This window comes from Spinacia oleracea, chromosome 1, assembly GCF_020520425.1.
Source record: "Spinacia oleracea cultivar Varoflay chromosome 1, BTI_SOV_V1, whole genome shotgun sequence".
NCBI lineage: Eukaryota > Viridiplantae > Streptophyta > Magnoliopsida > Caryophyllales > Amaranthaceae > Spinacia > Spinacia oleracea.
In genome coordinates, this window is record NC_079487.1 from 136085465 (window position 1) to 136112268 (window position 26804).

General features: G+C 37.4%; 2 protein-coding genes and 2 non-coding genes across 4 annotated transcripts; 2 read left to right on the forward strand and 2 right to left on the reverse strand.

The window, feature by feature from the left end:
- Positions 1–8174: 8174 nt before the first annotated feature.
- LOC110785702 (protein CYSTEINE-RICH TRANSMEMBRANE MODULE 7) lies at positions 8175–9626 on the forward strand. Its single transcript, XM_021990186.2, has 3 exons — positions 8175–8437; positions 8552–8852; positions 9304–9626. Exons 1-3 carry the CDS (start codon positions 8383–8385, stop codon positions 9356–9358), a joined length of 411 nt encoding a protein of 136 aa, XP_021845878.2. The 5' UTR covers positions 8175–8382; the 3' UTR covers positions 9359–9626.
- Positions 9627–13569: 3943 nt separating this feature from the next.
- On the forward strand, positions 13570–18135 carry LOC110785755 (protein TIFY 9). The gene is made up of 6 exons (XM_021990262.2): positions 13570–13934; positions 14221–14365; positions 15423–15513; positions 15606–15741; positions 15837–15903; positions 17675–18135. The coding sequence occupies exons 1-6, from the start codon at positions 13790–13792 to the stop codon at positions 17736–17738; spliced, it is 648 nt and encodes a 215-aa protein (XP_021845954.1). The 5' UTR covers positions 13570–13789; the 3' UTR covers positions 17739–18135.
- Positions 18136–22008: 3873 nt separating this feature from the next.
- Positions 22009–22113, reverse strand: LOC130466675 (small nucleolar RNA snoR100). Its single transcript, XR_008926844.1, has one exon. It is a non-coding gene; the product is annotated as a small nucleolar RNA snoR100 (small nucleolar RNA).
- A 126-nt stretch (positions 22114–22239) lies between these two features.
- On the reverse strand, positions 22240–22328 carry LOC130466444 (small nucleolar RNA SNORD36). Its single transcript, XR_008926671.1, has one exon. It is a non-coding gene; the product is annotated as a small nucleolar RNA SNORD36 (small nucleolar RNA).
- Between the last annotated feature and the right edge of the window lie 4476 nt (positions 22329–26804).

Here is a 26804-nt window from a genome sequence, read left to right on the forward strand (position 1 = left end):
TGCGGGCGGTGCGGTGCCAGAAGATGATGGGGTGCCTGATCATTGTGTTGAGAATATTCACCCTGGGGAATTGCCTCTGTCTGATGCTGAAGATGATGTTGGGCAATAATGGCACAGGCGGCTGTCCCCATGTTCATCTTGCACTACCTCAGCCAATGCGTAGTTTATTTTCTGGTTGTTTTTGTCCTCCCTGCGTGGAGAGTAAGAATTTGTTTCTGGGATAATTTTTATCGTTTTTAGTTTTGATCAACAGTGGCCATTTTTGTAGGGCTGTACATTGTATAAGTTTTTGAGGTATAGCCGCCGGTCCCGTTGTTTGTTAACTCGTCGTGCTTATGTTGTCTTTTACCTTGTTGCTTTTTGCTTGCAAGAAAATTTTTTTTTTTTTTTTTTTTTTTTCTTTTTTTGTGTTTTGTTTCCCCCATATTTCCATTTGGCCCACTTTGCATGCTTGATTGTCCTGGCTTTGGCCAGGGCAAAATTCAAAAAGTATTTCTATATTCGTCTCGACCTGTTTTGGACTGTGTATTGTTGAGTTGTCCTGGCTTTGGCCGGGACAAAAACTGAGAAGTGTTTTCGCATTTGCTTCAGCCTATTTTGGCTGTGCCTTATTGAATTGTCCTGGCTTTGGCCAGGACAAAACTCGAGAAGTGTTTTCGTATTTACTTCAGCCTTCTTTGGGCTGAGTATGATTGAATTGTCCTGGTTTTGGTCAGGACAAAACTCACAAGGTATCTTCATATTTATTCCAGCCTACTTTGGCTGCGTATTATTGGATTGTCCTGGCTTTGGCCAGGACAAAACTCAGAAATTGCTCTGCGGTATTCTAACTAGCCTTTTGGGCTGTTTCCAATTTTGAATTGTCTTGGTTCTAGCCAAGGCAAAACTCAGAAATTGCTCTGCGATATTCTAACTTAGAAATTCATCATGACACTGTTCTTCAGCTGACTTGAGTGATCAAGTCAAGTCATCTGTTGAATGTGTGTATCATGACGTATTTCTAAGTTACGTCGTGCTTTGTTTATTACTTTATCTTTTCTTGGAACCGCCAAGCTCATTTTATTATATGTATTCTGTAAGAAGGAGTACAAAGAGGGATAATTTTGGCTTATCCTGCCTTATCATTATATAGGTCATCTGTACTAAACATAGTATTTTTTGAGCATGTTGGCGTTCCAACTATTCTTTAGCTCTTTTCCATCCATTGTCATAAGATGATATGAGCCAGGGGCTATCTCCCTTGTGATCTGGTATGGTCCTTCCCAATTTGCAGTGAATTTCCCCTCTGCCTTGCCCTTTCCTGTAGCTGCTGTTCGTCTAAGTACCAGGTCTCCCACATGCATAGGCCTGTGCTTGACTCTTTTATTGTAAGCTCTGCTCATTCTCTCTTTGTTTGCTGTGAGCTTCAGCTCTGCTAGCAACCTTACCTCTGGCAGAAGGTCTAACGATTCCCTCATGAGTTGTTCATTAGTGCTTTCATCATAGTACTGCACTCTGAAACTGGGCAGGCCAACCTCCACCGGTAATACTGCTTCTGTTCCAAAGGCTAACTTGTAGGGACTTTCTCCTGTCGCCTCCTTCTCAGTTGTTCTATTGGACCACAAAATTTCTGGTATGAGGTCTGCCCATGCACCCTTAAAATCCTCTATTTTCTTTCGCAGAGCTCCAAGGATCTGTTTGTTCGCCGCTTCGGCCTGTCCATTGCTCTGTGGATGGCATACTGATGCGTAAGCAAATTTGATTCTTAGCTCTGCGCAATAATCTTTTACCGGTGTGCAATCGAATTGTGTCCCGTGATCAAAGACCAAACTTTCTGGGATGCCAAATCTTGTGATGATGTTTCTCCAGATGAAGTCTTTCATTCGTTTCGCTGTTATGCTTTTTGTGGGCTCTGCTTCTATCCATTTGGTGAAATAATCCACTGCCACGATCAGGTATCTTCTTCCCCCACTCGCGGCTGTAAACGGACCCAGGATGTCCATTCCCCACTGAGCGAATGGTATGGGATTGACGATTGGTTGCAGATCATTTGAGGGCTGATTGATTACTGGAGCGAACTTTTGGCATTTGTCGCATTTCTTCACGTATGATTGCGAGTCACTCACCATAGTTGGCCAATAGTACCCTGCCCTGAGGGCTTTCAAAGCTAATGTTCTACCCCCAATATGATTACCGCATATGCCCTCATGAATTTCTTCAATGATTCTCTGTGATTCCTCCGTTGAGACGCATCTCAGCAGGGGTAGGGAGAAGGATTTTTTGTACAATCTGCCCTGGTAGATCACAAACCAGTGCTCATTTCGCTTTATCTTCTTCTGTTCTGGCTCTGTTGTGGGGAGACCCCTGCCAAGCTTGTATGATACTATACTGTCGTACCACTGAGGCTCTGTGCTGATGGCATTTACCATGGGTCTCTTATCGATACTCTTCTCTTCCTGTACTTCCACCATCACTGTTCTTTCCAGGTCTTGCAGCGAAGAGCTTGCTAATTTTGAGAGAGCATCTGCTTGGCTATTCTCTGCCCTGGGGACCAATTGGATCTCGAAGCTTTCCAACTGGGCTACTGCTTCTTTCATCAGTGCCAGATACCTCTGCATGGACGGTTCTCGAGCTTCATACTCGCCTTTATACTGACTGGCCACTAATTGGGAATCTGTTTTCAACACGATTTTCTTAGCATCCGCTGCCTTGCACATTTGAATGCCTGCGATCGCTGCTTCGTACTCTGCTTCATTATTTGAGGCTTTGAATTTGAACTTTATGGCATATTCAAAGACATTACCTTCTGGTGAAGTCATTATAATGCCTGCTCCTGACCCTGTTACTGCGGCTGAGCCATCTACATATATCTGCCAGGTCCCCAGAGGTTCTTCTTCTTCTTCATACGATGCCTCAGCTATGAAGTCTGCTAATGCCTGTGCCTTTATGGCCGTTCTTGGCCTGTATTCAATATCGTACTCTGAGAGTTCTACCGCCCATTTCAGCAACCTGCCTGAGGTATCCAGCCTTCGCAATGATTTCTCCAAAGGCTGATTTGTCAATACTTGTACCTTGTGAGCGTCGAAGTATGGTTTCAGCTTCCTGGCAGCTATCATAATTGCGAAGGCCATTTTTTCGATCAGTGGGTACCTCTGCTCTGCGGGGTTGAGAATGTGACTGACGAAATATACTGGTTGTTGGGCTTTGTCCTTTTCCACTATTAAGGCTGCTGCTACAGTCTTTTTGGAGGCCGAGATGTACAACTGCAAAACATCTCCTACTTCTGGTCTGGCTATTGTTGGGAGGCTCTTTAGGTGATTCTTTACCTCTGCGAATGCCTTTTTTTGCTCTGTTTCCCACTTGAATGTTTTGTTGCCTTTCAGTACCTGAAAAAATGGGAGGGATCTATCTGCGGATTTACTGATAAAACGAGTGAGTGCTGCCATCTTTCCCGTTAATCTCTGCACATCTCGTATGTTCTTTGGCTCTGGCAAGTTGAGTATGGCCTCCACCTTCTCTGGGTTGGCATCTATTCCCCTTTCACTGACCAGAAATCCCAGGAATTTTCCTGACTTAACACCGAACACACATTTCTTTGGGTTTAGTTTCATGCCATACTGTCTCAACGTAGCAAATGTTTCTCGCAGGTCTGCGATGTGATTGGCCTCTTTTTTGCTCTTGACTATGGAATCATCCACATATACTTCCACATTCCGGCCCTTTTGTTGTGCGAATATCTTATCTACAAGCTTTTGGTAGGTTGCACCCGCATTTTTCAGGCCGAATGGCATGGCTTTGTAGTTATAAACTCCAGCATCTGTGATGAAAGCAGCTTTCTTACGATCTGATTCGAGTAAACTGATCTGATGGTAGCCGGAAAATGCATCCATGAAACTCAAGAGAGCGTGTCCACTGGTGGAATCAACCAGCTGGTCTATTCTGGGCAATGGGTAACAGTCTTTCGGACAGGCCTTGTTTAGGTCTGTGAAGTCTACACACATCCTCCATTGACCGTTTGCTTTCTTTACCATCACAACGTTAGCCAGCCATTCTGGGTAATCGCACTCTTCTATGAACTTGGCTGCTAGCAGTTTGTTGATTTCTTCTTGGATGGCCACATTCTTCTCTGTCGAAAAATTTCTTTTCTTCTGTTTCACTGGCCTAACTTCTCTGCTGACATTCAGTCTATGGACCATAACACTGGGGTCAATCCCTGGCATTTCGTCCGCTGAGAAAGCAAATATGTCTGCGTGCTCTTTCAGCAGACCGATGAGGTTCACTCTGAGGGATAGGTCTACGTCTGTGCCAATTCGAACCGTTCGGTCTGTCAACCCTTCCTCTAATTCTATCTCCTCAGTTTCGTCAGTTGGTGTAGGTTCCAACAGACCTTCCTCCCGATGCTCGAAGTTTTCCATGCTTAACAACTTGTCTTTTTTGCGCTCTGCTCTCTTTCTTTTTCGAGATTGGGGAAGTTCTTCTTCTGCCAGTGGTGGGGGTCTGGGTGGTTGTTTTAGCGCAGTGTGGTAGCACTTCTTGGCCTGCTCCTGACTGCCTTTTACCTTGGCTGAGCGGCCATCATTTGTCGTATACATCATGGTAAGGTGATAAGTGGAGACTACAGCCCCTGCGTCATGGATGAATGGTCTGCCAAGAATGACGTTGTAGGCTGCGGGGACTTTCACAATCATGAAGTCTACCATGATATCCTTGATATCCTTCCCTTGGCCAATCTGCACCGGCAAACTGACTATCCCCTCTGGTATCACTGTGGCTCCTGTGAATCCGATTACTGGGTAATTGACTGGTTTTACATATTTCTCATCAATTTGCAACTCTTGGAAAGCAGGCCAGAATAAGATGTTCGCAGAGCTACCTCCGTCTATCAGAATACGGTGGATTTTTCTGTTTGCTACATTCAGGGCTAGCACCATGGGGTCGTCATGGGGGTATATTATGCCTTTACAGTCCTCCTCTGTGAAAGTGCACTGCGGGATTTTTGGAGGGGCGGGCCACCTGCCAGAATTATGGTAATTAACCTGGTGTTTGAATTCGCTCACACTGGCCTTGGCCCCGCTAACAGTGGTTCCCGCGTAGACTGGCCCTCCTGTTATGACCAAGATGTCGCCCATTCTCTTTTGGTCTGCTGGGTAGCTCTGCTTGGGTTCCGCCTTCTTATTGTCGGACCTATTATCATTATCTCTGTTCTCATAGGTCCTGCTATACGAGCTTTTTGCCTTGAATTGAGTCAAGTATCCCCTCCGGATCAGATCTTCGATATTATCCTTCAAATGAGTGCACTCTTCTGTGAGGTGGCCATGGTCTCTGTGAAAGTCACAGTACTTTTTTGGGTCCCTGTACTTGTTGTACATTTTGGGAGGTCTCTGCCACTTCTCGTCTTCTTTGCTGATGGCAAAAATTTGAGTTCTGGATGCCACTAAGGGGGTATACTCATTAAACTTCCCCCTTTTCTCAGTTTTAAACTCGTTACCTTTGCCTCTGCCTGGTCCCTGCCAGTCTCTTCTTGGCTGTGGGTTTTCTCTTCTGTCTGAGTATTCTTTTTTGTATGGCTCTTTCTTGCTCTGACTACCGTAATTGTTCTCACTTGCCACATATCGACGTGAGGTTGCCCTGCCAATTTCTTCACTCTTTATAAATTCATTCGCCTTTCCCAGTACCTCTGCCAGGGTTGTGAATGATTTTCTGCCCAGATAACTCTTGAACTCTCCATCCCGCAGACCAGTCATCATGGCCAGGACTGCTACCTCTTGCTGCAACTTGGGTATATTTGACGCCTCCATATTGAATCTGGATATGTATTCCCTCAGAGATTCCTGAGGCCCCTGGATGACTGACATCAGCTCCCCTGTCATCCTTTCTCTGGCAATGTTTGCCACGTATTGGGTGCGAAACAAGATAGCTAGCTGCCGGAAAGATGTTATGGTGCCTTTGGGTATTTTACCAAACCAGCTCTGTGCCATCCCCTCTAGAGTGGAAGGAAAGACCTTACACCACATAGAGTCTGTGTTGGTATATAGCATCATGTGTCCCCCAAAGGCAGAGAGGTGATTCGTTGGGTCTGTCTTTCCGGAGTATTTGCAGGTGGGCATTTTTATCTTTTCCATTCCTTCAGAGAGTATTTCATCGCAGAAGGGAGAATTATCAGGTTTAACTACTGCTCGGGTGGGATTGGGCATACCTGACATGGAGTGGTGTCTTTGACTGGGTGCTTGTTCAGTCCTTGCCCGGGGTTGAGCTCTGCTTGGTGTGATACTCTCTGCTTCATACTCTTGATTATCAGCCCCTTCCATGTCCTGCTGAAGATTCCTCCTCCAAACATTCGGACTATGCTGGGGTCTGGGACGTTTTCTCCTCTGCTCAACCTCAACCTCTGGGGCTGTTCTCATGACCTGGGCTTGCGGTGTTGTCTGGGTAAGGAAGGTCAGGACTTCTATGGCTGTGCGCATCTGGTCGGGTGAGAACTGTGCCCCCAACCGTGCTAGTGAGGCACTGGTTGGAACTGGGATGCCCTGGCCCTGGCTGGGGGTTGCCATAGCTCTGGGTTGTGGTGTCTCTCTTGGCGGACCAAGACTCTGAGGCATGCCGAACAAAGGTACGTTTGTGATTCTCTGGTTGTTTCTAGAGGTGGGTGGTTCTATTTGCTGGATTATTGGTTCGCTTGACTCAGTCATTTTGTGGGAGGGTAGGTCTTTTAGAGGCAAGGTCTGGGAAGTCCCCTCCTTCTAGCGCCACTTGTTCCGGGTGTGGAACTGGGAAGACGTTCCGGAGTGCCTTGGCCCTGTCAAGCAGAGCAAACGTGAGCTAACCTCGGGGGTTTAACCGAGGAAACCCCCTCCGATGCCTAAGTCAGCAAATAGGTAAGAAGTCTTTAGAGAGGGAATATAGAGAGAAGGTGGAGCAAGTACCGTGTGTAAGAATCCGTCCCATCATGAATGATGTGGGTGCTATTTATAGGCGTACTATTCTGTACTTTGGCCTACTCAGATGCCGCCACGTGTATGACGGCGATGTACTTTATTCCTTGTCGTTGTCGTTTAGCCTGCAGGTCCCTTCTTGGACTGATGCAGCTTTGCCTAGCTCTGCTCTGTGTCTTTACACGTGATCTGGGGAGGTTTGATCTGCCTGGGCTGCATATACTTGGCTTGGGGTTTAGAGTCTTTCTTTGACTTGGGTGTGCCCTGGGTGTCAGGGTTTGCTCTGTCATTTATGTTCTGCCCTCTCTGGATATGATCCCGTACATAAGCAATATCGACTATTATCTTCAGCTTTTTCTACTAAACATAATTTATAAGTGATTAACATAATAATTACACTACTTTCTAGTTTCTAATCCCTACGTTCCAGTTTGTTCTTTCTAGAGAAAATGACACAATTATTATTGTTTAAAGTGGTCATCATCTTATGAGTTGTATGCAGGAAGGTGGACAGATGGAGATGTGAATTTGAATATAGGAATTAGGAAGTAGTGGAAATGTTTGGATTTGTTACTGATGCCGACATAACAATACTTGTAATCTCGTAATACGTATACTACATACTAGTTCCATGGATCGTGTTGACAGAGCCCATAAAAATGTGACAATGGATCTATGAGTTTTATATTTCTATTAGGCCCAAAATGATTGAACCCGTAGTCATGTATCGACGGACCTATTCTAGATTTCTAGTCATAGGATTGTACCCGTTCCGTTCATTTAAATTTCAAGCGATGCAAATGCATCGCGTTCGCATACATAAATAATACGAATGCTTTTTAGTTTTTACATACTCCGTATTACGGAGTACTACCTTTGAATCGAAACTCTCGTTGTTTAAATATTATCACTGTCAAATTACTTGACCAGAATTATACGTGATCCAACAATAATGTGTCTAATACGGAGTAATGTTTTTATCATAATAAGGCTCTTAGAAATACAAGGTAATGACCTGACCCAAACCGAACCGACCTAAACCCAAAACCAACCCGATTTAGTATTCGCTGAAACATGAGTCAACCCGAACTCGATACAAAAGACTGAATTGGCAGTGGCACCTTATAGAAATGCGTAGTCATCGTGTAAATACACTTATCGTACACGCATAGAATGAAGGAAGGACGTGTGTAATAAATATATGGTGGGATATAAAAGTGAGTATGATGTGCGTGTTAGGCAATGGGTGCATCATATTCATATTTAATTATTTATGCAAGGAGAATGGATTGTTAGTTTGTCAATAAGGATAAGGACAGTATTGTGCAATTTCGGCAATACGTCTAAACTTGGCACCAAGGAAATGTAATGTTGATCCTTTAAAGTTTAAGCTTAACAACATACATACGAAGTACGGAGTACTCCGTAGAATAGATACACAATTAAGTTCAATTTGCTTTCAAGTCTAATAATGAGCTACTCTTCGGTTTCTCATGTTGCCCATGACTCTTACCCTCCAACTCAAGGCAATTATTTCTTTCTTTCTTTTTCTGAAGTTTATATTTGTTGAATTCTTTTATATTGCATCTACTTTTTTGTTTTTGTAATTTAATTGATTTTGGTGCTAATCAATGTAGCAGGGGATTATCCAGGATCTGCACCGCCCCCACCGCCTCGCCCGGGGTTTGAGCAAGGTTATGGGTTTGGGCCTGGGCCTGGCCCTGGTCCAAGGTTTCAGGGTAGTCCTGGTCCTGGTCCTGGTCCTGGTCCTGGTCCTGGTCCTGGTCCTGGGTATCAAGGTTATTTCAGTGACAACTACCCACCACAAGTAGCCCATGTCCGCCACAGTGGCCCAACTCATTATCCCTATCAGCATCAGCAGCCGTATGATAACTCTTATGATTATGGGCCTTCTGGCTGTCCTTCCTTCCTTAGAGCTTGGTATTGCTTTTCTCTCTTTTCTTGTAATCTGTTTTTGCACTCCTATCATAACACGTTTGGGTTAGAACAATAGAACCTAGAGGGGAATAACAAACTAACAACCATGTTGACTAGCAACTTAATTTAACTTATAACACATTCTGATAGTTAATTATGAAGCGCATGATCATCATTAGCTATATGCATGCACATTAGTCTTCTTTTGAAGAGTTGTAATTCATATATGGAGTATTTTAGATACGATCCCAAAGCTTATCTAATTTTGTCATAGATCTTTACATGTTCTAAAACTATTGTAAGTGTTTGTTGGGTAACAAGTTTAAAGAATTGTTTAATTGACAAAAATTACACCAAAATTCAGTAACTTGATTATTCTCTCATGGATATAGAATAACCATTTTTAAATTGATATAAATGTAAGTAAATAACTAGTTGTTGGTTGTGGTTGCAGTATGGCTACTCTTTGTTGTTGTTGCATCCTGGAGCAATGTTGTAGTTTCTGGTGACTTTGATCACTATTCAGTAGCGCACGCGGTACTTGTAATTGTGTACTTGTATAGTTGTGTTGAGCATCTTAATTCTTAAGCTTTGAAAGTTATGCATGTGATCGATGTGACAAAGCCATTTAAGAAACTCAAGGGTCTTATCTTATCATATACAAGACCATTCAGCTACTGAATATAATTTGTGGCCGTGTACCGCTCTTACTCTCTCTTTCTTCATGTCAAAATGTATTTATCATTGAAATAAATTCCTCTATCCCTCTTGTTATTACTTATTTACGGATTCAATTCCACTTTACACTCCAAGAAATTATACTATTAACGACGGGATTTACGTAATGAAAAGGGGCCGTCGTAAATCCCGTCGCTAAAAGTCAATAATCGTTTATTAATAAAAGGGGCCGTCGTAATGAAAAAAATTATCGTTAACTCGTCGTAAAAGACATTTACAATGGTTGTTACCGTCTTTATTTGGTTGTTAGCCCCGTCGCAAAAGGCTTTTGCGACGAAATTTTTGACCCGTCGTAATTAGATTGTCATTAAATATACAAATAGTTGTAGTGTTAATTTATTTTTAAAAAAGAATATACCATACTAAAACTAGACATTTGTATAGTACTCTATATATTATTACACATATACGGACATGTATATATCCCATAAAAGTCAATTTGGGGAGTTGGACCTTTTAAAAAAAAAACAATTGTTTGACATAGTAATTGATCATTAAAAAAAAAAAAAAAAGTAGTCACCGATCGATATAGAGTGTACTTTGTGTTTGTTTGATTTAAAGTTAAAAGATAAAGATGTCGGCTATAGGATAAAACAACGTTGTTGAATGATTCATGCTAAGCATGGTAAGTGGTAACCGAAATGCATGTAACCAAAAACGTCAAAAACATGTTACTGCCGAATTTGGTCTTGTAGGCGTGATCACTTTTGTAAGCCAAAGAAATAGTAGTAACAATCTATCCATATTCCATACTCTTTCGCTATTAATTGCGGTAGTGATTCATTCCTTGCTGCTAAAGCTATTTCAACGTAACTCCCATCATCATAAACCCCCACGTTTTTTTATTATTATTAATCGTCCTTCTCAAAACACAACTTCCACCTTGTTGAATATCTTCTGTTCAAAACTAACTAAAGGTCCAAACATCACCAAAGAAAGCAATTACATTTACAACCCCTCGTCTTCTCCTTTTATTATCAACTGTTAATTAAACGTACTCATGTACTTCAACAATCATTGGTTTACATGAGCTTAGTTCGTTTAAGAAATTAAACAATTGGCTGGAAATTTAATGATCAAGCAATTCAATCAAGTCATATCCGAATTTCTAAGGAAAACAGGTCAAGTATTCCGGGACGGAGGGAGTATTGTAGAAAAAGAGTTAAGATGGTAAAATGTGCTCACCAAAAGTAGAACAAAGCACAACTAGTGAGAAGAACTTTAATACTATAACATACTCTAAAAAGTCAAAATGAAAAGTGAATAGAACATTAAGAAACAAATGACGTATTTTTTATTGGTTATAACAACTCAAGTATTTCGTTATGTCTTTAATAGTTGTGTAAGGGCTTCTAATGCCCCGACCACTAGTTATAATTTTTTGTATAATGTTAAAACTCCAATCTGTTTATATATTTAGCATATGTGAAAGACAAAAGCACGTTTTTAAGCAATAAAGCTTAACGTACAATATGGTTTGACAAAAAGGTTGATGGCAAGGGGGACATACTATTTTTGCTGAATTGTCTTTCAAAATGAATGAAGAGATGATTCAACCGTAGAATTTAATTTATTGCCCAAATTTCAAGGACACGTTTTTAAAATGGAACCAATTTACTCTTAAATTTAATATGCCGCTCTTACTTTTATTCTTATCCTTTTTGGTAAACACAAAGGTACACCTTGCGTGAACTTTGGAGTTGTTGCAACCAATTTCATGCCACACTTGCGTGAAGCATGAGGCAGCTGTTAAAAACTGACCCGACCCGAAAACCCGACCTGAACCGACCGAACCCGTAACCGATCATGACCCGAAATTACGGTAAAACAGGTAACCCGAAACCCGACCTGTACCCGATCCGAAAAAACCGATAACCGATTTTAACCCGATGTTGTAACACCCGAACCCGACACCCGACACCCGACCCGAAAATGACCGATAACCGAACTGACCCGACCGAACAATGACCCGAACCCGATTTGATACCCGACCCGATGTCAACCCGAAACCGATTGTAACTCGATGAAACCTGCTATTTACCCGACCTGTGAGAACCCGCTACTCGATTTACCCGAGTTATCAATGACATGACCAAATATTAACTTCATTGATATATCTATTTTAAATATTTATTGCTAAATATTGAAAAATTTAACTCTAAAATAAGTTAAACAAATTTTTTTAGAATATAAATCCTTAAAATGTATAGGTTAATTATCAGACCCGAGTTTGACCCGTCCCTGAGAGTGACCCAATCTGAATTCTATTTGATCTGATTATTATCCGATCCAAACTAAGACCCGAACCCGAAAATAACTGTGTTGCAAACTGACTTAAACCCGACTCGATAAGATCCGAACCCGAAATTATCTGCTACAAACCGACTTAAACCCAACCCGATAAGACCCGAACCCGAAATCAAACCTGACCGAAATGTGACCCGACTCGAACCCGACCTGAACCCGGGATAGGAAAAAACCCGATATGACCCGACCTGAAATCGACCCGACCGAACCCGAACTCAACCCGAATGAAATATTGACCCGACACGACCCGACCTGATCATGACCCGAAACCCGAGATGACCCGACCCAAACCCGACCCGATGACCTGTTTTGACAGCTCTGGTGCCACTTATCTGTTTCATTCAAATTAATACTTCCTCCGTTTCTAAATAGTTGCACCGTTTTGACTTTCACGTTTGCCAACGCATAACTTTGTCCATCAATACTTATAATTATGTATTAGTAAAAATTATAAAAAGTTGATATATTTAAAATATATATTAAGACAAACCTAATACTTCGTAATACTTTTGTATAATAATTTTTAAATTTATTTATTAGTAGAAAATTAAGGTCAAAGCAAGACAAGTGAATAGTGTCAAAAGTCAAAATGGTGCAACTATTTAGGAACGGAGGAAGTATATACATTGGACTACAATTCTATCTTGCTCCTATTCTATATTTGTATGGAGTGTGTGGGCAACGGGGAGCACGCACCATCTTTATATTACTAGAGGAAATTGAAGACGGTTTTGTTAATTTTTTTTTTATTATTTTTAAATTGTGTCATACCGTACACCGTTAAACGATTCAAAAGTATCCTCATTTTCAATTCCTACGCGCTCAAATCACACCTCTTCTAAATTTTTTAAAGATGCATGTTATTTAAAATTTCAAGTGAACTATATGGATCATAGTATTCTGATGGCATGATTCTCAAATCTTAATTTGCTAGGGGCCAACTTCTATTTATATTTTCTACCTATGAAACACTTGTTACTCATTTGTTATACGTTCACTTAGCTAATTAAGGCCTTATTGGTAAAGATTGGTACGTGCTATCATGCTATGTAATAATTATGGAATAAAATGATGCTTACAAAAATAGACATTGTGATTCGGAATTTTTGTTTACATAGTTTTTAAATAGATCGCTTTTGTATGTAAAGTTATATGGAAATCAAAACAACAATATATTTGCCAACTATTCTAATGCCGCAATCTTTCTTTTCAACAACCAAATATGATACTTATTGATTAATTGTATTTAAAAACCCTTATTAAAAATGAGTTACAAAGACAAGAAAAAAGAAGAAGACAAGTACATGGTTGAATGTCCCACGTACAAATTAAGTGACACCACAAAGCACAAAGAAATTTGAGTAGAATTATACATAATGGTTCAGTTGGTATAATATAAGAGGGATATAGTTTAGAAATGTGTGACGCTTCCGTAGCTCATAAATTTAATTTGTAACAATTAAGAAATATGTTATATCAATTGAAACACATGTTGTAACCTATGTCATCCATGATGGTCGAGTGGTAGAGGCCCGGGGCGAGGGGAGAGGTATGGCCTTTAGGAGGTGTGGAGTATAAAAGGTGAATCACGGACGGTTGTACCCCCATTAATCTCGTGAACTTCGTGACTCAAATTTAAACCCAACTTTTTTTCAACTTTCTTGGCCCCCCCTCCCTCCCTCCCTCCCTCCCTCCCTCTAAGCTCGCTCCCCTTTTTTCTTTCTAAACCCAACTATTAACTATAGTCTATATATAATTATATAAATAAACATGCAAACTGTTATTTTGTAGTGTTAATTCATATATGCTTGGCTTACTTGTGTATACAAAAACACAACGTAACACTTACTTGCTCTCCATCAACTTCAGATTCTAACAAAATCTCATCGATCATCATGTCTAAATCGTCTCACGTTGAACTCGATTTCTTTGGTTTGCACAACCTTGCCAATTCCATGGCTCATCCTCCTCAGCCTCAGACACAACCGCAGCCGCAGCCGCAGCCACAGCCTCGCCTTGATCGCCGTCAAAGTTTCCGTGGTAAGATACCGTTAATTCCCGCAAGGTTAAATATTATTTAATCCGGCCCATAACCTTTTAAATTTTGTCCGATCATAATATGCCAACCGTACCTCTATCTAGTTTGTTCCACGCTTCCACCACTCGTCCACTCCCATTAAAAAAATTAACTCTTTGGTATATATACTCACGAACAATATAGAATTTGTAATTATGTTTTATTTTTACCCTTTATTATTTACTACGTATGAATTAAGTAACAGAAAAATGATGGGTAACATATATATAGTATACATGGATTGAACAGGAATTGCAAAGATAAATCCGGAGATAGTGAAGAGTGTGATTGCATCAGCTAATGCTTCCAAGTCCTCATCATCACATCCCGGGACTCCCACTTCAAGTCTTGGAATGTCTCAACTTCCCCTCTTTCATCCCAATCCTTTTTCTGGGTTCGTTTCTTTCTTCCTTTTTTTTATGATAAGGAATTTATCTTATTTAATATTCTTTTATCAACGTGTTTTTTTCTTTCTGAAAGGTGTTCTGTCTGGTGACTGGTGAGGGGTGAGTTTTACTAAAAATCTAAAATCAATCAATCAATGGTCAACTTAATATTCAATCCAATTTGACATTTTAGAATAAAATTATAAATGTATTAAGAAATGCATGTCAAAATCACTATTTGTGTAATTAATGTCTACTCCCTCCGTCCCGGAATACTCGACCCGGTTTGACCGGCACAGAGTTTAAGGAATTTGAATTGACTTATTTAATTTAATAGGTAGTAGTTGATAGTGGGGTATTATTTTAATGTAGTTAGTGGTAGGTGGGTTAAGAGGTGGGGTTGGGGGAGAGTAGGTGTTAAATTTTTAATTATTTTTTATATGGAGTAGGGGGTAGGTGGATTAATAGGGGTGGAGTGAGAAATAATATAATATTGTTAGAATATTTTCATTTTTAGAAACAGGTCAAGTATTAAGGGACGACCCGATAAGAAAAACAGGTCAAGTATTCCGGGACGGAGGGAGTATTACTTTATCCGTCTCATTTCAGTTTACGCGTTTAAATATAGACAAATCTAATAAGATCACATATAACTATTTTAAGTTTAAATCACAAAAGAAAGTCAAAGTAACTCATGTGAATAATATCAACGTCAAAACGTGTTAAAGTACTAACTAAACCAAAAGGTTAAGCTGATGGTTAAAACTTCAACATTAGTTTTATACTCCATCAATAGGTATAACTATTTTTTAGTTAATGATTAACTCTAAATCAACTGAAAATGATACTGAACAAAGCCTAATATGTTCATTTTTAGTTTCTTAGTTTATTTTTCTAAAAAAGTATTGTATCAACTTTCAATTTCAACTAATGATGAAGTTAAAATTTATCAATTTTATTATAGATAAAAGTTGAAATTGTTTAAAAATTGGAGGGATTATTAATAATTGTATGTAGGTTTAAAAGAAAAAAGTGAAATAGTTAATAATTGAGATAAAATAACAGGGAAGATAGCATGGAGAAAGCAGAAGAAACTGCCCCAATGACCATATTCTACAATGGGTCAGTTTCTGTTTATGATCTACCCAACGACAAGGTTTGTGTACGTTTTGGTTTAATTATTTATTATATATAGTTTTGGTTAAATTATAAGTGAAATGATATTAATTAAGATATATTATGAATTAGGCCGAAAGCATAATGAAGCTTGCAATGGAAAAGAATGAATCAAAAAACGAAGGGAAGGTGGTGGATTATTCATGTTTTAAGTCATCCCAAGCAACTACTAAGAATATCCTCGGACGACTTAATGATGATGATGGAGGTTAGTAACTTAATTTGAATTGAATTCCTTAAATAAAATAATGATAGGTTTAACTATATTTGCATTAATTAATTTTGTGTTAAATTATATGGTAGATGATTCTGATATGCCTATTAAACGTAAGAAGTCATTGCAGAGGTTCTTTGAGAAGCGCAAAGAGAGGTATGTTTGCCCTTTACTCGCTTCGCTTCATGTACGATTATACGAATTCTTAATTAGGAGCATCCGATTGATTAATTGAGGGAGCTAACTAGATTGTCGTGCATCACGTACCAGCTAGAACGTCTAACTGATAGCCTAACTTCAAACAAAAGTCAATTTAACGTACTTATTGTACAAATTTGTTGTCAGGTAACCTGGCATATACTCCATGCAATTGGTAATACGGAGTACTTCGTACTTCGTAACAAATTAAAAGGTTATGGACCTTATTGTACAAATTATTGAAAACAAGTACGGGGTGCCCGGCAGTGGCGGAGATAGGGGGGCGACAATTTTAAAAAACCTTAATATATAGTAATAAATACTAAAATATATCACTAAATGCTACTTGTCTCTCAATGGTTATTTTGAGTTTAATAACTCAATAACTCATTTCAAATCCTAATACCATACCCTTTCTTTTTAGTTTTATTTTTTTCCCTCCCCCCCCTCCTAGTTTTAGTTCCATTTTTTTCTCGCCCCCTACGTTGAATTCCTGGCTCCGCCACTAGGATGCCGGTCAACTTCTAGGATGAAGTAGCGAGGGAAAGGAAAGGATGTACGTTTGTAATACGTAGTTCTTTACTCCCTATGTCCTTTTTTATTTGTCCATTTTTCATTTTATGTTTGTCTTAATAGTCAATACCACAAAAACTCATAGGACCACAACTTTACTCTCACATAAAATGTATTTAATCCACCATTTTTGTTTCTTCTCAACTTCATACAATCATTTTTTAATAAAAATACTACTCTATTAATTTATACAATGGGGCAAATAATAAAAAACGGAAGGAGTGCCATATTAGGAACCGGCCTATGATAAGACCGTAGATAGCTAGCCTTTGTTTGTAGGACAATATTGTAACCATATGTACAATTTAATTACATATGATATGGCCCATGCATTGAATACTAAAGTTAGAATGCAAGGGTATTTCGATTTAGTCAAAGCCAATTAATGTGAAGAGGCATGCATTTTAGATGATCATGTTACTTCTTTTTCACTTGTTTTTCCTAAAACAAGTTCATAACTAAAAAAGTCAGGGTTATCAATGTTTAATTTAACTAAAATAAATCAGGATCAGTTTAAGAAAGTGAGAATTGTAAAACAAACACATCCTAAAAGAAAAGTTCACACAAAATAAATTTTGAAACGAGGATACTGAACTAGTGTATGAAGTATACTTTAATTTGATCATATATTTAATTAGCATGTGTTTATTTTTGACAAAATATATTTTGCATAGTAGGGCGCATGGTTAACGAGTTACGTAGGACTGTAGGAGTATGTGATAAGTGATAACACTAAAATCCTGTTTTGAGATATGATGAATGATGAATGATGTACATGGTGTAGATATGTAAAAGTGGGTGGAATTAGGTATAGTATTCACGTTTATTGTGTTGGGAAACTACTTGACTCTTTCCTACTCGTATAAAGAAGCGCTTAGAAAATTCTTATGTGATTAAGGGGATGTTTCCTTTCTCATTCAAATAACAAATTAGTTACAAGAACACAATCAATATTGAATTAAAATTATAGAATAGGTCTTAATTTGTTACATGATCATTTGGGATCATATTAGTTACTTGTATCTTTTAAGGTTCATCAAACTCTACTCTTTATTCTATGTATTATGAAGTGTTATTATCAAGTGAGATAATAATTTAAATTAAAAATAAAGAAAAGGGCAAGAAGTAAGGAAATGGTGTTGGTGAATGGATGCAGGTTGGTGTCGCCATATACAAACATAGAACACATGGCGTCTGGAATAGAGCAGCAAAAGGCCTAATAATGCACTACAATGTCGGCATATCGCCATATCGCAGAGTAGACAACAATAACATACGTCCGTTTCTTCTTATTTAGACAACATACGGATCGGGTTATTAATGTATTTTCTCAATGCAAAAGCTAGCTTCTTGCAACTTCCGACCTCTTTCCTATATGTGGAATTTCTGCACGTTTTGATTTGTCGTATATATTAGTTATATCATTATTATATGTATTCTAAACCAACCTCTACTTTAGTACTTCATTAGTTAATCAAACAATGGGCTGTGTGGCCTGTGGAGTAGGTGCTTTCTTTTTAAATTAGCAGTAATGATGTGCCACTTTATTTCTTTGTTTGTTTGATTGTAGTATTACTATCATTATATTAATGCATATGATTTTAATCACGTTTCTAATTGACTTGTTCTACTTTATTTTCTATATTTATTACTATATTTTTTTATTTTATTTTTTTTGACATACATTTATTACTATATTAATGAGTAAGGTTAATTTTTCTACTACGGACTACGCATTAGTTGTTTATTAACCTCTCCCATCCACTATTATTTGTGTACCTATGGCTTTTGGATGTACCTCATTTCTATTGTTAACTTTTAACTTTTTTTTATTTCTCATTTTGTGTGTGATAAAAATCATTAGAGTTGTCAAACAACCACTAGGAATGGTTACGAGTAACAAGATCTAATTAGCCATGTCATCAAAAAGACTATATAATATCAAACTACTCCATAAATAGTACTCTCTCCGTTTCTAAATAAGTGTAACTTATAAAGAGTGGTGCGGTAATTAATAAAAATGAGAATTGTGTAAGGGATAATGATTGAGAATGTTTTTTTATGGGAAAAGAAAAAATAGATAATTATATATTGATAAAGTACAAATAAAAGTGAATGTGTAAGAAATCGTGATTTATGGAAAAATGGGAAAAATTTATGTTCAAAAATGGAAAATGAACACTTATAAAGGAACACCATCTATAGAAAAGTGACATTTATTTAGTAACAAAGGGAGTACTTCTTATCATATAAACATATGATTATGTGCTTAAACTAGTACTCTGATCATCTGATGCATAGGAAATACTACTCCGTATCAAAACTCATAGGCTATTCTATTCCGTTAAATAAAACAAACTCAACGTCATAGTCATATTCATAGACAATTAAATATGAAGTACAATAGCTTCTTGCAACTTCCAACCTCAGCTCTTTCCTATACGATTAGTCGATTATATGAGAATTGAGGTTGTTTGAAGTTCCCGTCAAAAAAAAAAATGAGGTTGTTTGAAGTTTAATCCAAAAAAACGTAATGAGAGGTAGCAGGAAATAATAGAGGGAAATCAAATTTGTATTACCAAAATGACAAATCTCATCATTAGTTCATCATTTGTGGGCAACGGAACCTAATTTTGCATGAGGTTTGGAATAGATACCCTACAAAACCACGATTATACACTCAAGTGCACAATTTTTATATCAATTCATGGACTATAGACCATGATACACAGTGGCATAATGCACCATTAGAACATACTACGTATGTACATAAGAAAAAAATACATGACACTAGCTGCTACGTCAAAAGAACATGCGATATAATATTTCACTTTTTTGTTATAAAAAAGGCAAATTTGTTAAAAGAACCTTTTATAACCCAAATTTTGCGAGAAATGACCTTATATAATTTTTTTTGTGAAATAACACTTTAATGTAATTTTTTTTTGCGAGAAAGGACCTTATATAATTATTATTTTGTGAAATCACACATTAATGTAACTTTTTTTGCGAAAGATAACCAAAAGTAAATTTTCAGCATTGACCGAGCTTTTCCGGTCATTGACTTGCACGTGAGAAGCAAGTGTGGCTTTATTTTGCTAATCACACCCAATTTTCCTCCAACATTCTAAGCTTTAAAACCTAAAGTTGAAAAAAAAAACGAAGTAAAATCAAGTTTGAAAATTCAAGAGTCGGGAAAATCAGTGTCTTTAGCCAACGTAAGCCACACGTGCTGCTCACGTGCACGTCAATGGCCGGAAAAACTCAATCAATGCAGGAAACTTCCCTTAGGTTATTTCTCGCAAAAAAAATTACTTTAAGGTGTGTTTTCACAAAAAAATATTATATAAGGTCCTTTCTCGCAAAATTGGAGTTATAAAAGGTCCTTTTTTGCAAATTTGCCAAAAAAAAATAATATTTCGATATTATTTTCTCTATTTATTAAAAATATAAAAACATATATTCAGGTTCTTTTCACGTAACTAGATGTTCTTTTAATTATATATTAGCGTTCTTAAGGTGCACTATGCTCATATACGTTCTTAAGGTGCAACATGTTCACTGTGCACCATGGTGCACTTTTTAAATTGCGTTTTTATATACATGTAGAACATTACTTATCTACTATTTTGTATATATTTTGTATATACTTATCTACTATTTTGTATATATTTTTCGGATAATGAATATTCAATCTGTCCCTTAATATTCACACTAGTTTGGCTGGTGACTGATGCGAAATTTAAGACATTTGAATAGACTTATTAATTTAATGGGTGTTAGTTTATATTGGGGTAACTTTTTAATATAGTGGAAAATGTGTAAGAGGTTAGAACTTGTGGTGAGAGGGGGTGTAAATTTTTAAATGAATTTTGTAGGGAGTAGAAGTGTAGGTGGATTGTAAGTGTGAGAAATAATATACTTCCTCCGTATTTATTTAAGAGATACAATTGGCCGGGCACGGATATTAAGAAAAAAAATTAAATGAAATAAAGTAATAAAACAAATGGGGTTGGGTAGATATTTTAATAAGTAAAACAATAAGGGCCCATGTCATTTTAGTGGGTGGAGGGTAGGGTGTAAATAGATTATTTAATTAGATAGTGGGATTTATAAGTTACTAAAAAAGGCAAGTGTATCTCTTAAATAAATACGGCCGAAAAAGGCAAATGTATCCCTTAAATAAATACGACCCGAAAAGAAAAACAGTGCTGAGTATTAAGAGAGGAGGGAGTATGCTCTTTAAATTTAAACTACTCCGTACGAAATATAGAGTATATGTTTATTTAAAAATCAGGATGCACCTGAATATGGAGTAAGATATGAACAGTGAATTTAAACTGAGACAATTTAGCATGAGAGAAATGGAAAATAGCCACAAGGCCCACAATAGTATGGTCCACTACACCAATTGGGAAATTACTGTACTGTCAGTGTCGGCCCATTCTCATATTTTAGTTTGCTACCACGAGATCAACATTTTCAATCCAAGATTCCAAAGTCCTAACAAAACTTTGTTGACTAATGTAGCGTGTCAACTGTCAAGTCATTCTTATTTGTTTTGAATATTCCGTTTAATCTCAGGGCTCGTTTGTTTAGAGGGATAGTGAGTGGGAATAAAGATTAGTTATCCCAAATTTTCATTATGTACAAAGATGGGGATTTCTTATTGAAAGGTAAAATGACATTTCTCGTGATAAATTCACTATCCTCATCTCAATTTATATCCTTATCCCTATCCCTTTCTTATACCAAACGAGCCGCACTAACTTTAGTTTATTTTTGTTTATTTAATTAAACTCGAATTCAAATAAGGTTGATACACTAATACACTAACTTTTTTACGTCATTTTTGTTCAATAAAATTAGCCACATTAAACTATTTCAGTTCGGTGGCAGAAATCTAAATATTAACCATATCCATTTAATTAATCAAACATTATCATGCTAAGAGGTAACTCCGTATGAAATTTTGTTACCTCTAGTAGGACCTCTACCTTGAATCCACTACACAATGCTACCAAAATACTGAAATAGGACGTATCGTGTTTGGGTACATATTTTAATCCTTTTAAGCATCTTTTATGAGAATGAAATACTACCGAAAGAAATTAAGAAAGAGCTTAAACAGGTTAAAGTGTAACGTTTTACAAATTTCCTAACTCAAAAAAGCTTACGTTCATTTCCATAGAACTCCGTATAAATATACCAATCCATCTGAGGCTTGAGCTCCATAAGTTTATTGGATGTTTATTGAGATCTTAAGCACAAATTAAAACCTAGTGACAGTCAAGGTCCGTATTGGCAATTAGTCAATGAAATATTCATTCAAAATTAAGGGGCAGCGAATCATGAAATCCTGATTTTCCAAGATTGTTAAGATCTCATCTAAAACTGATCTTGACACAAACACACTACTCCAGTACTCCGTATTTGACAGATATATTAGGACAAATTATGAAATATTCATGAATGTTTAGTTAATAAAAAAAATATAGGTCTAAAACCAGGCCCCCAAATCAGAGAGAATCAGAGGGGGCAGACATGTAGACCTTATCATCAATCTCCGTGCACACTACCATGCTTCCTTCATCATTGTATTATCCAGAGCATCGGCTTATTGTGCACGGCACTTTTCTAATTTATATATCTAATTTATCTAATCACTCAGTTAATGAAATAATCTATAAAGGGGAAGGAATGACGAGGGATCAAATGATTGGAGCATCAGTTTTAAAAAGCTCGAATTTGTAACATCATGCATTACAACTCAGTGGTAGTTGTTGTTTCATGTGTATCATCATCTGCTCATTCATTTATATAAAACCCCACAGTTTATAGAAATTGATTTTCTACATCTGGTACTTCGATCGCTGTGATCAAATCAAATAACTACTTAAAACAGGAAATGAAAGATTAAGAAAACTGAGTAATTGATAAGAGTAAAAAAAAAAACAGAATAAAAATGACGAAACAAAGACGAAGAAATAAAGATTAGTGGCGGTGATAGATGATTTGATGATTGAGGGAGAGAGAAGGAGGTGTCCATTTAAAGGGAGTCAAGTGAAACCCTAGATGTATTGCTGGAGATGCAATGGGCCGCGCCACAAATATTGTATGGACAAGTTATCTTCATAATACTTTTGGGTTGGCCTGTGACCTTGTGGGCCGTTCAGCCAAAACTAACTTTATTTTATATTTATATTTTTATACGGGTAAATAATTTGTCCACAATTACCAGAAAGAGTCATGGCAATCTTCCATCCAAACCTTCAACTCTTCAGAGAAAGGGAAGCTTTGACAATGGTATGCACCATTTATTGCCATTCCTACGAACAAAATCAAAGGAAATATATGTTCCTTACATTTTGGCCACATCATCCTATTTTGTGACTCCATATGCAAAAAGAAAGTGAATCTTATGTAATTTACTAACATAAATGTATAAAAGTAACACAGTCATGCAACAATATTGTCCAAGGAATCACAAATAACATTACGGATTTTTCATCAAATGACCCCGAGGTTTGCGTTAATGCACCAAATGCCCTTAATGTTTCCAGAATACACCAAATACCCCCGAGGTATGGAATAATAACAAAAATTGCCCATTAGGCTAACGGACGTTAACGACGTTAGTCATTAACGCCCAATCAACTTATTATTGATTTAATTTAACCCTAATTAACAATTTAACTTACCTTCAACAAAGTTTTACTTTTTAATTCTTTTTACTCTCCTCCTCCTTCGTCTCGTCTCCTCTTCCATTTTACATCTCCACTCATCATCATCAACAACATCATTATCTCCTTTGAACAACAAAAATCATCAAACAAAACTAGATGCAGAAATCAATGGAAGCCCCAACGTGAATTCTAAATTTCATCCCCAATTCCCACTCTCTTTCACTCACTCCCACTCTCAATTCTCAAATTCTGCTACTGCATTTCTATCCTCCCAATTTCATTCAACGACCATCTTTGGTCCCTCATCTTTTCTTCCCCTTTCTCTCTCCTCCAATACCCAATTCCACTATCAAATTCAACTTTTACACCAAATATAGAGTTCAATTTTTACAAAAGCATTGATGAAAAAAATCAGTAATAGGCGGCAAATAAATTGGAAAGTCGAACTGTGCTAGAGCGATAATGGAGGTGGCTGGGAGGAGAGAGGGTGGGGTGGTGGTGGAGATGGCGGCTGGGAGGAGAGAGGTTGGGGTGGTGGTAGAGATGGTCGAACTGTGCTATAATGATGTTGGAGGTCGCTGGGAGGAGAGATGCCGGGTGGTGGTGGAGATGCCTTTGAGGAGGGAGAATGAGAATTTTCCAATTGATTTGTTTGACATGCCATTGTTGGAGGTTGGGGTTGGGAGGGATGGAGTGGTTGGGGAAAGGGGGACGTGATGGTGGAGGTGGGTAAGTGATGGATCGGAGAAAGAGGAAAGAGAAAAGAGGTTTGGGTTTTAATGGTGAAAAAGAAGAAGCGTAGCAGAAGGAAGAAGAAGGTTTGGGGGGGGTTTTTTTTTTTTTAGTAAAATTTGGGTTTTAATTAGGGAAGAGCCCAAACAAAGACTTTTTTTAAAAAAAAATAATAGCAGATAATTTTTTTGGGGGGGGGGGTTTAATTAATATAATTAAGTGTTAGGATTAGGATTAGTAGAGAAAATGGTTGAGTAAGGGCAAAAAGGTAAATTTACGCTAACGGATACTTAACGGAATGGACGGAAAACGCTCATTAAGGGCATTTTGTGTTATTGTTTTAAACCTCGGGGGTATTTGGTGCATTCTGGAAACATTAGGGGTATTTGGTGCATTAACGCAAACATCGGGATCATTTCATGATAAATCCGATAACATTTAGCAAGGTTTAACTAAAAATCTCAATAACATTAAACGCAGTCATGCAATATTAGTGTTGAATTAAGGGCGATAACAAAGTTCGGTGTGATTTCTCCTCAAAAGGCTGACCTTACCCGACTCGATTTAACAGGTTTTTAGGGGACCAATTCCACTTTGATTGTATGGTTAACTCTAAGCTCAATTAATGTGAGTTTTCATTTGTCATTTGGGACAAACTAAATACTCTTGTATGTCGTATTGAAGTTAACTTCCACTGATTTTTCACTTGTTTTGTAATATTAAGTTGAAATTAAATTGAGTTGATGTGTAAATCGAATTGGGTTCAAAAATTACTACGTAGTGTATGCAGATATATGTCATTTTATTTGTATTTTGGTTAGCTTTTACTTTGTGATTTATAACTACACACGAAACTGTGATTTCTTAAGTCCTCTTATTATGAAACAAACAAAGGTAAGATAGTTGATAGTACATACAAGTATTTTCCAAGTTCCAACCATTATAACGAGAAGCCATAAAGTGACTAATATTATGATGTCTAAGAACTTGATCTAATAGGTCGTTGTATCGAGTAGGTGGATCATAGTCTCTTACCATAAAAATGGCCGCATGCGCAACAACAACAACAATTAAATATCCACCAGTCCACATGTGATGTGTAAACAATGAAAGTTGGGTATCATAGTCAGTAGCTAGTTATGATAAGAGAGCATCGCATACATATGGTGAGCTAATACATTAGCTAGATATGGATAAGGGGGCTTCGCATACATATTGGTGAGTTAATACATTTGGTTGATTAAAGTCATTTAAATGGTAAGTTCGGTAACAAAGTCTAATATTCCTCGGGGTTGAATGAAGTCAATGGATCCTTGCTGCTCCATTTTATTTTACTTTTTTGATGCATAAAAGCAACACAAATGATGTAAATATGATTTTGAATCGATAATCCATTTTTGTACTTTAATTTAAAATCACAGTCATGAAAATTTATAACAAAAACCCACAACTCAATTTCACAAAGAAATTATCTTTCTCATTTTTCTCTCTTCCCTTTCATCTTTTATGGTTCCATTTTTCTTGCTGCTCAGGTCGGAAATAGTTTAATTTTTTCGGAAATTAGACTATTTCGGACCATTTTTCTTGTTTTTCATTGTTTTTTCCCTTATGGTATGTCTTGATTTTTTTTTTTGTTTTTTTTTTTCCGCTGATTTATTTCCAATTTATTCTTGGGTTGTTAGAGTTTTCTAGGTTCTTGATTCTCATCCATGAATTTTTTTATGGTTTCAATAATTGGGAAGGAGATTTGGATTCATACAGGTTTAGGGTTTATCACCAACTGGTCGATCAGAACAATCCGTGCGCAGATTGCGAAGGGCTCTACTTGGAAAGATGAGAAAACATCGAAACTGCTCGCGTTAAGCTAGCTAGAAGCGGTGGAGTACGAGATGTGTTTTAAGATGCATAATAGTAATTGTTTTTAGGTTTTTTTGCCAAAAAGGACCTTTTATAAACGTTTTTTTGCGAGAAAGGACCTTTTATGACGAAATTGGTGAAATGGGACCTAATACATAATTTTTTTTTGTTGATTGGGACCTTTTACCGGTTTCTTGGAGTTGACCCAAGATTCCGGCAACGACTTTGACACGTGGCAACCGGAGAAGGCCATGTGTCCATTTAATGATTAAAAAAAAAAAAAAATCCCCCCCAAAAAAAAAATTATCGATTTTTATTTTTTTGCCCCAAATCGATTTTTTTTTTTGCCCCAAATCGAAATTGATTTTTTTGCCCCAAATCGATTTTTTTTTTGTGCCCCAAATCGATTTTTTTTGCTCCAATTCTCCCTCCAAAATCCCAATTGCCTTAAAGTTCGTCACTGAAATTGTCTACCACGAATTGTTATTCATAGCCACACGAATGAGGTTTGCTAGTTTTCCCCCTCAATTGTTCTAATTTTGCGTCGAAAAAATTAGAGTTCTTCGCAAAATTGGGGCATAAAAAAAGAAATTCGATTTGGGGCCAAAAAAAAAAATCGATTTTTTTTTTTAGGCATTTTTTTTTTTGGGCAATTTTTTTTAATCATTAAATGGACACGTGGCACTCTCCGGTTGCCACGTGTCAAAGTCGTTGCCTGAATCTTGGGTCAACTCCAAAAAACCGGTAAAAGATCCCAATCAACAAAAAAATTTATGTTTTAGGTCCCATTTCACCAATTTCGTCATAAAAGGTCCTTTCTCGTAAAAACCGTTTATAAAAGGTACTTTTTGGCAAAAAATCCTTGTTTTTATTGTAACATTTATGCATTTTCTTTAAATCTGTGATATGCAGATCTGTTTTATTATTGTAGATGACGTATGACTGATTATTAATTAAATTGTTTTTCTCCGGTCCAAAAAAAAAATTAAAAAAAAAGTCATGGAAATTCAT